General features: G+C 36.8%; 2 protein-coding genes and 1 non-coding gene across 3 annotated transcripts; all 3 read left to right on the top strand.

Moving 5' to 3' along the window:
* The first annotated feature begins 1480 nt into the window (after positions 1 to 1480).
* Positions 1481 to 4667, top strand: limd1b (LIM domains containing 1b). Its single transcript, XM_032581271.1, has 7 exons — positions 1481 to 1651; positions 1737 to 1838; positions 3839 to 3906; positions 3986 to 4048; positions 4138 to 4268; positions 4384 to 4435; positions 4513 to 4667. Exons 1-7 carry the CDS (start codon positions 1630 to 1632, stop codon positions 4594 to 4596), a joined length of 522 nt encoding a protein of 173 aa, XP_032437162.1. The 5' UTR covers positions 1481 to 1629; the 3' UTR covers positions 4597 to 4667.
* An 834-nt stretch (positions 4668 to 5501) lies between these two features.
* Positions 5502 to 10002, top strand: nrm (nurim). The gene is made up of 4 exons (XM_032581269.1): positions 5502 to 5698; positions 6914 to 7107; positions 7915 to 8091; positions 9079 to 10002. Exons 1-4 carry the CDS (start codon positions 5548 to 5550, stop codon positions 9385 to 9387), a joined length of 831 nt encoding a protein of 276 aa, XP_032437160.1. The 5' UTR covers positions 5502 to 5547; the 3' UTR covers positions 9388 to 10002.
* trnak-cuu (transfer RNA lysine (anticodon CUU)) lies at positions 5881 to 5953 on the top strand. The gene has a single exon. It is a non-coding gene; the product is annotated as a tRNA-Lys (tRNA).
* Positions 10003 to 10011: the final 9 nt, after the last annotated feature.

Genomic DNA, 10011 nt, shown 5'->3' with positions numbered 1-10011 from the left:
CTTGTCAACAAATAAGCAATTTCCCTTTATCATTCTAACTTCAGTATAATAAGATAAGATAAGACAATAATACTTTATTGATCCCCTAAGGGGGGGAAATATTATTAATTCAATCTGTTATAATATTTAGTTCAATTACATTACATCACAATTCAGTCAAACTGAATCATTTATTACAAAAGTTATAAAACTTTAACAAAACTTAAGAATCAAGTCGACTTTAGAATAGAATAAATATCTAAAAGCAACATAAATATCTGCATATCAATAAAGTACCAATAAAGATGAAATACAAATAAAATCAAACAGAAACAGAACATGGTCGTGTGTGAAAAGTGTGATTATTGTCATTGTGTGTATAAATATTACTCTGAATGGACTTTGCTCTGACTGAGTAATGCAGTGTGGACAGTGGAGAAGAACAATTCCCTTTGAACAGAAAGAGACTTCCATCAGAACCAGAACCAGAACCAGGCTCAGGATTAGCAGCAGACCAAGCAGGAAGCGGAAAACATGGCCGCTCTGTTCAGAGTTATTTTCATGTAGAGTTTAAACACAGAGCTGGTGGCAGACCGTCCTCCATCAGGTTTTATCTACAGAAACAGAAGCTCTTAGTCAGGTGTGTTTTACCTGGAGAGGAAAAGCAAAGCATACGGATTTAATAGGAGCAAAAATATAAATTATGAATGAATGGAGAGCAGTAGGAGAAAATAACAAAGATAACAAAGTAAATAGTGTGTCTTATGGCCTATAGCAGAGAAACAATTAGGATGATTACAAAAATCCTAACTATACGCTTGAAGAAAATATGAACTTCTAGCACGAATGTAATATGAAACGAAGTAAATATTTGTAAATATTTGTATGATGAAGCTTCAAATCTGACAGTCTAAGGAGTTTTGACTGTTTATAAATGCCCTAAGAAGAGCTGTACTGTTAATATTTTGTTTACTGTACAATAACAATAAATCTAATCTGATATTTATGGTAGCCTTTTATAAATTATTAGGTGATTTGAAAAAGTTACAATTATTGAATAATTTCTAACCATTATGGATGGATGGATGGATGGATGGATGGATGGATGGATGGATGGATGGATGGATGGATGGATGGATGATGGATGGATGGATGGATGGATGGATGGATGGATGGATGGATGGATGGATGGATGGATGGATGAACTTTAAACTCAATGTTCTCTGTGGGTTCTCCTGGAGGTTTCATGTTTCTCTCCACTGTCGCCTCATGCTTGCTCATAATAAGCTCAACCACTTCCTGCTTCTTTACACAGATAAACTTTTAACTTTTGATGTTATAAACTCAATTTAATCCTTTGGCCACAAGCTAAATGTGTATAATTTGGTTCTAATAAATCCAGATGATGTGACCTCCTTGATTTTCTTGTATATTTCTGGGTTTAAGTTTCCTGCCTGTCCTGTGAAGCGCCTCTCTCTCTCTTCCTGCCAGTTGTCGCTGTCCGTTGCCACCCAGAGAGCAGCCACCGTCGGGGAGTCGGGGCATCTGCAGCTTGTTGCCCTCCAAGAGGCAACAGCAGTAAACCAGAGATCAGCTCCCCTTACAGCTGTCTGTAAATTTAGACTGTCAGAACCAGACACTGGAGGAGCCATGGAGCCCAGACTTTGCTTTGGTGAGGATGATGGTTTGCATTTTTATCTGCTTTGTTCTGTTTGGTTCTTTACCTGACATTTGGGTCGTGTGCGATGTGACTTTAGGAAGCTGCACTAGATGTGGGGAAGCCGTGTTCGCTGCTGGAGGAGCCTGCAAGGCCATGGGACATTTATTCCACAACACATGCTTCACCTGCAGCGTCTGCAGTGAGTCGCCTGGTTTATAAACGTTAAGGAACCTCAGCAAGACCGAAAGTGTCAGATTTACCGTGTCGGTGTTAAAAATACGGTGTTAATTTAACACTTGTTTAGTGAGATTCAGTGATATTTGTTCAATTCAACTCTATAGGAGTTGAATTAACTCTTCCAGATTAATGCTTAATGCAGGGTTTTTAGAAAATTACAATATTGTTTTAAACCATTTCTAGTGTCTTTACATATACAGGTCTGGAAAAAATAAAGAGAACTGCACTGAACCCCATTGAAAACCTCCTGGTTATTCCACCAAATATTGATTTCTGAGTTAAAACATTAGTATTGTTGTTTCTAAATGATTATTAACTTGTTTTCTTTGCACTATTTGAGCTCTGAAAGCTCTGCGTCTTTTTCCATTTCCCATTTTCTGCAAATACTAAATTTTCGCTTGAAATTTCAGAGACATTGTTGGGTCTATTTTAGTTCCCAACCTGCAAGTAATCGGCCAAAAACACAAGTTACTTTTCTGCAGAAGATTGAAGAGAAGCCAGACAGTTAAAACCGCAGTCAAACAACAGTCTGGGGTCAACTCCGCCGGCTCTCAGTCCTCAGCCAGCTTATGATAACAAAAAACGGGTTTGGGTTTCTTCACACAGTCACACAGGCAAGAGTCTTCTACCACAGACTATTCTGGGACTTCCTGTGATTACACCCTTACAACGGCACCAGGCTGACCCGTTTAAATCAGTTTCAGCAGCCAGTTTGATAAAACAAGAAGAGCGTGTAAGCGTTTCTAATCTCCAAGCAAACATCCAAAGAACAGTTAATAATGTGCCATAAAAGAAAATCAACCAAAGTTAAAAACACGAAAGTATAATAATATGAAAACATAACCTTTCAGATAAACTCGTAATTTAAATGAACATAGATAATAATTTTTCCGACAGACATGTTGAATAAAAGAACGATGTTCATTTTACTCAAACATGAACCTATAAAGAGTAAAATCAGAGAAACTGACCTTTTTTTCCAGAGCTGTATATTTAATCAGGTTTTATTGTATTCTTTCAAAAAATTTTATTTGGGAAAACTTTGAAAGCTCTTCATAAACCCCAAATAAATACAGATCAAGACCAGAAAGAACATAAAGAATATATAAAATACTATATTATTTATTAAAATATAATATAATCTGACTCCTAATTTTATACCACAAACAAGCAAAGCTGGACTCTACATATAAATACAAGAGGAATGACTCGAGATATTTACACAACCTGGTTTACATTTTAAACTCCACTTCCAAATTGTCTGTAAACAAAGTGATGTTATGTGTAAACACTTTCTGGATGTTCACATCTCTGCAGCCCAACCTGGATAAACCGTCTATAATAAAATGAAAAACAAAAACCAGTCTGGTTGCATGTAATGCTCATAATAAATTTGGATAAATTAACTACACAGCAGGTTCTGGTGACATGTGGAAACAGGTTTTTACTTTAAATCGCCTGGATTTCCCACCAACGCCATTAGATTGGTGTTTTCTGGTTGCTACACTGCAAAAACACAACTTTTTGTTGGTGTAGTGTTTAGTGCAAATTGAAATAAGACGAAATAAATTCTTACAAGTAACATTTCAGCAAAATATAGGATCTTGTTTTAAGCCAATAATTCCTTCATATTGATGAAAAAGTGCTATGTATAAGTTAAATAATCTGCTTTTTCATCAATGTTAAGGAATTATTGACTGAAGCCAAACTCCTATATTTTAGTGAAAAGCTACTAATGTTTGTTTTGTTTTATTTCAAGTGAACTAAGATATTTACACTAACAAATACAGAAAAAATACTTTAAAAGGCATATTTGTTATGTTTATGCTGATTTGACTTGATCTAATGACTCAAAATTTGATAAAATGAGAATATAAAAACATATAAAGCTTAAAAGAAATCACATTTTCACGGATATGTTCACTTTTCTCATATTGATCTATTTCATGTATTTTATTTCAGACAAACAGCTCACAGGACAGCCGTTTTTCACCGTGTCAGGACACATCTACTGTGAGGATGATTTTTTGGTAAGTATCGATTTGATGGTTGCTCTTAATATATGAAATAGCTCCAGTTCTCATTATTTTGTTAGTTTGTTTTTTGCAGTTCTCTGGAGTTCACCCATCTGAAGAAACCTGTTACAGTTGCGGAAGTTCAATCACAGATTTGGCAAGCATTTACTTGTTTACCTGCATGAGTTCAGCTCTTTGTAAACCTTCATGAAGTTCTGAGTAACAGAACTGAAGCTACACATTCAGGTTCTGCAGGCCCGGGGGAAACCATACCACCCGACCTGTTTTCGCTGTGTGGTCTGCAGACAGGAGCTGCAGGGTCAGGCCTTCGCTGTGGACTCAGACTGCAGGGTTTACTGTGTCACCGACTATCACAGGTGACATTACGACAACAATAGACCCAGCCCAGTTCTGGTTCTGATTACAATGAGAACGGGGGCGTGTCCAAACAAAGAGATTTTCAGTTTCACTGAGACTTTTTCGTGGTTTCAGGGTCCAGTCTCCCCGCTGTGGTGCCTGCAGGATGCCGATACTGCCTACAGAGGTGAAGTCCAACTTCAGTGAACCTGAGTTTCAGACTTTACTCATTTTACTCATGTTTTCCTTGTCCAATCGTTCCAGGGATCTGCAGAGTCAATTCGAGTGGCATCATGTAACAAGTACTATCATGTAGAGTGCTACAGCGGTGAGGTCAGCCTTATTTAATGGAGATGAGGGAATTATTGTGATTTTTTATACAACGTATCATTCAAATAAAATCTTTGGTTTTCTGATTTCTCACTTTTCCTGGTCATTTATTTCTGTTACATAGCAGAAAATATGAATTCAAATTCATGTTTTTCATGAGTCCACTTTGCAAATTTAAATTACCCAGAGCCAGCCAGCCCAATGCATAAGCAAACTAGGTTCCTTGTTTGTTTCAAATGTTAGTAAATAGCACATTTAAAACCATTTTAAATCAGCAACTATTTGGTTGATAGCATGAACCAGATGAAAATATTATGTCACCTTACTTGTTATGTAAAATCTGTATATGATCAGATTTGCGGATACCAGATGCTGATTTACAGATTTCTATATTTGTTTGTAAGATGTAATTAGTTTGATATATGTTAATGATGTCATGATTTACTGTTTCTGGTTGTTTGTTTCTGCTACTTGAGTTAGATTTTCTTCACTCAAGTAGTGAAGTTTGGGTTGAATTAATTTTGTTTCAGATGAAGAAAACATATATATTTTTTAATGTTTTCCACTTAGGCAAGTTAAAGTAAATAACTTAGATGCCCCACATTTATTTAACTGATAAACTAACCCAACAAAACGTTTGAACATAGAAAAACATTTTTGTCCTATTTGGAACCCCATACACAACTCAGCACATCAAAAGTTTTTAATAACTTGTAATAACATTTCTGATTTGCGTTAGCGATAAACTTGCGGAAGAGAATACTAACACTTAATAAATGATATTAAATACTGTGTATGCAACCCGTCCTTTAATAACAGAATATTTACTTCTCAACATTACTGCTGAAACAAGTTTGGCATTAAAATGCCAGGCTTATGCGAACAACAGCGCCATCGTGTGTTAATAATCCGTATTGACAGCAAGTTTTCTCCCGGAACTGTGAACATGACAGAGCAGCGCTGATTGAAATGGCGTCAGTCACAGCCCGTAGCTGGGCTCTCTGCGCGGTCTCTCTCTTAAATCTGCTCTTTGTGTTCATTTCTGGGGCGGACTTCATTCGCTTCGTGTCGTTCCGACCCATTTATCATAACATTACAGGGGAGACGACGCTCTGCCAAGGTAAGCTCTCATAAAACTAGAGGCGGCCAGAAAAAGTTATCACTTGAGGAAGATGTTTACAGTCACGATGGGCGTGTAGGTTTTGTAGTCATTCAACTGTTTGCAACATTTAAAGTTACGACTGCAGTAGAACTTCTGCAGTACGTATGACGTATGGCGGAATTTTGTGAGGTGAAGCCAGCGCCCGGCTAGCTCAGTCGGTAGAGCATGAGACTCTTAATCTCAGGGTCGTGGGTTCGAGCCCCACGTTGGGCGGTACAATTTTTGTCGTTTTCGAAAAGTGTCCTACTTGTGAAACTTTGTATTAGTTAAGTTAATAGTTTCCAATGACACAGAGTCATTTTTGTACCAAAGATTGTTATTTAAATCATTATACATAATATTGGTTCACTCAGTGTCAAAATGAGACACATTTAAAACTGACCATCATGATTCACAGTGCTGTGAAGATGAGTTTCCTACCTGACTACAAAATGTACCTTTCAATTTATTTAATTTATTGTGGAGAAAAGCTATCCAAACCCAAAATGGCCCTATGTGGAAAATAATTATTTCATAAACCTAATAGCAAGTTGTGCCATCCTGTACAAGCAAAATCTGTCATTTTTGTGAAGCACTTCGCTCAGCAACACTGTAGAAATTTAGTCTGAGCAACTATAAAACATTTATTTTTTTGCCATCAACTAAAATGTCCCCATACGCTGACTGACTTTTTCTTTTTTTATGTTATTGAATGTTAAAGTCTACCTTCATAATTCTTGTTATTTTCTGTTCCTTGATTGTATATTGAAACTGTTTTATTGCCTGCCACCAGGGCCCGATTTACAAGGATGTTTACAAGGAGTTTTGGTGCCCCATACACTAAGTAAAAATTATTTTATAATGTAAATTGCAGTACAATAATAGGTACTCCTATTGTATGTTGTTCCCAAAGAAATCCACTATAATTTCATCATTTTTAAACACTTGAATATTGTTTAGGATCATAAAAATCTCAAAATATTATCTCAACTCATCTTTGGGTTTTATATAAAGCACAGTGTTATAAAAACAAAAAATAAAATCATTTTTAGGCCTCCCCCAAAAGTTTGGCACTTGGGCCACGGCCCCTCTAAGCCCCTCCTAAAGTCTGGCCCTGCCGATCAATAACTAGATTTAAATAATGACTTCAATAACTGCTCTTTCTTGACTGTTGGTTGATTTGTGTCCACTAAGACTCCGTCCCCTGGCCCGTGGCCTTGAAGGACAGTTCTGTGCTCTGGGCTCTTGTTGTGGATCTGTCCTTGCTGGCTCTCTTCGTTGCCCAGCACAGCCTGATGGCCTGGGCTCCGGTCAAACGGGCCCTGCAGACGGTGCTGGGGCCCCTGAACAGGACAGCTTACTGCTTCACTACTGCACTCGCCCTCCAGGTACAGCAGCACTCCCAAAATCAGTGAAATATAAAGCTTTTTCCAGAGAGAACATGTTTCCTGTTGTTTTATTAATGATCAAAAACTTGTTGAATCCCAACTTTTATTTCATTTTGTGAAAATTCATATTAATGCCTGTAGTGATGCCAAGATTTAAGAAATATTTTAGAAATTATTTATAAGTTACCATTCAGAATATTTTAGGTACAGGCATATGAGTTACAGTTTTGTTATTATTTTTATTTTAATTAAAATCTTGATGCATGACTTAATGTCCTCTCTTAGTTTTTTATTATTTTTATTATATTTGTAGTTTTTATTTATTTGTAGTTTTTTATTATATTTTCTTAGTTTTGATTTTTATATTTTTTTGTCATATTTTCATTACAATAATTTTGTTCATTATGTTGAAAACTACAAAACATTTTGTAGTTTTTGTTTCTTTAAGTAAGCTGTGCTGATTTGCCTTTTTTTTGTGCTGATCTTTTTTGTAAACGTTTGCTTCTTTTGATGTTTCATTTTTTTTAAGCTCCTTTTGAACATTTCCAGTCTATGTATAGTTGTTTAATATTTTTAAAACTCTTTTTTGTAAGTTTTTGTTCATAGTTTTTAGCACACTTGTTCTGTCATATGTTTATTTTGTGTCGCTAGTCTAAACAATTTAACTTTAATCAATTTAGTTTGCATCGTTTTTATTTTTTCTGTGTTGTTTATGCAAACTCAGTTCAAATCCAGTAATCCTTTGGCGATATATATGATTTATATTTTCCACATGTTTCAGTATTAATTTTTTATTCTTTCTGTTAGATCCTGATGCATCACTGGCAGCCAGTGACTGGCGCCCCCTGTCTGTGGTCAGTGCGCCATGCACCCTGGAGTGTCTGGTTCCCTCTGCTCTGCTTTGCGTTGCACTTCCTCTGCTGGGCCATCATCTGCAGCATCCTCGTTATTTTTGATTATCCAGAACTACTGGGTATTAAACAGGTAGGAAAGTTAAGAGGGGATAGATTTGTGTTTTTAAATGTGATCTGAATGAGTTAAATTCATGTTATGTTACTGGTATGTGACATTTCATTGTAAAATACCGTCACACTAACTACAAAATGCATTTATTTAATTTTGAATTCTACCTAAAAATAAAGCAAAACACATTTGGGTGTTAGCATTACTTTTTTCTGACTTCAGAAGTAGAAACTTTTGTGTATTTTTTTTAATTGATTTGGGTGAGGAAATTATTGAGCATATGTTTATGTTTACTGAGATCCCCATTAGTGGTAAAACAAGCTGACCAAACGTTCTGGAGCTCAGTTGAGTTGCTAGGTAACGGGGCTCGCTGGGGTTGCTAGGAAACGGTGCAGCGCCCGTAGAATGTAACTTTACAGAGGTTTTTAAAACGACTCATTTTGCAAACAACAAAAAACATTAACTTGTTCCCAAACAGCTCTATGTTTTGGGGGGGGGTTTGTAAGCACTTTGGCTGTTTTTTAAATATATTTTAAATATCCAACATGAATAAACAAAGCAACAGAAACAAAAACTAAAATTAATAATGAAGTTATAAAATTGTCCTTCAATAAAAAGGGCTAGTAGACAACAAAGCTTCAGAGTGAAGACTGTTATCATCCAGTTTTTGGTAGAAAAACGATAAATCATGCAAGTGGAAAATCTTGAACTTGCAGTCTGGGTCGTTTTAAATCGCTTTTAAAACTAATTTTTATTTGTTGGAATTTAATTGAGGGCTGATACTGTAACTTTTCTGTTGTGATGTTTTATTTGGACTTTATTTACTTTTTTCTCTCTCTCCCTTCTCATCCACTCATTTTACTGTGTTACCGTTTTTGTGCAGCACTTTGGTGCAGTTTTGAACCCGTTTATAAAATGCTATATAAATACATTTGACATTGACCTTCAGTTAATTGATTTATTGTTTATTGCAGCAGGCCTAATAATGATAAAATCTTCTCCTCCTAGGTGTATTATGAGTGCCTGGGTTTGGGGGACCCTTGGGCCCAGAAACCAGCTCCGGCTCAGCGCCTGCTGTCCCACCTCCGCCACCCCGTCTGCCTGGAGCTGGCCGTCATCCTGTGGCTGCTGCCGGCCTTTTCCCTGGACAGGCTCCTGCTGGCCGGCACCCTGTCGGCCTACGTCGGCCTGGCGCACTCTCTGGACAAACAGGATTTAGCCTACCTGTGCGCCCAGCTTAAAGGCAAGGTGTGGCTCTTAGCGGAGCCGCAGTGCGGCGGCGTGGAGCAGAACGGCAGCAAGGAGAAGGAGGGTTAAAGGATCCAAAGCTGCCTTCATGTTACAACTGCTACTGACATATTTGTTTTTACCACATAGTAGGTTTTTAAAAGGTGAATTATTCTTGAAAACTGTGTCTTAATGAGATTTCCCGCTGTATATTAGTGCTGGATGAAAGAAGAAGAGAAAGTCTGGGTGCATTTCTGATACTATGAATATATTTCTGACTGACTTGAACAAAGTGAGTTAAAACTTCATGTCTGGATTATACAAGGTGACCAGTGCTTTTGTCTACTTTCAATTCACAGTACTGTAATAGTTTTATTTAGACCACAAGTGTCAAACTCGAGGCACGTGGGCCGAATCTGGGCCACCGAAGCCGTTTATGCGGCCCTCCAGACTCTAAACGGCCACAAAAACAGAACTTCAAGAAATCAGATTAGGATTTTTTGTATAGTGCCAAATTACATCAATGTGAAAAGATGTTAAATATTAATTCATTTTAAGAGCCACTCATCGAATACACTGAGTTTTTTTAATGTATAATTTTATTTGTACATTCTGCCAGAAGGAAACTCATAATCTGGATGTAATTAGAGAACCACAATCATAACTTTCAGTATTTTGTACTCTACATTAAATACATTAACCTTGGATGTTTTT

The sequence above is a fragment of the Xiphophorus hellerii genome, chromosome 13 (assembly GCF_003331165.1).
Source record: "Xiphophorus hellerii strain 12219 chromosome 13, Xiphophorus_hellerii-4.1, whole genome shotgun sequence".
In the NCBI taxonomy this organism is placed as follows: Eukaryota; Metazoa; Chordata; class Actinopteri; order Cyprinodontiformes; family Poeciliidae; genus Xiphophorus; species Xiphophorus hellerii.
The sequence above is the reverse complement of the archived record's forward strand: the minus strand, read 5'-3'. Positions and strand labels throughout refer to the sequence as shown.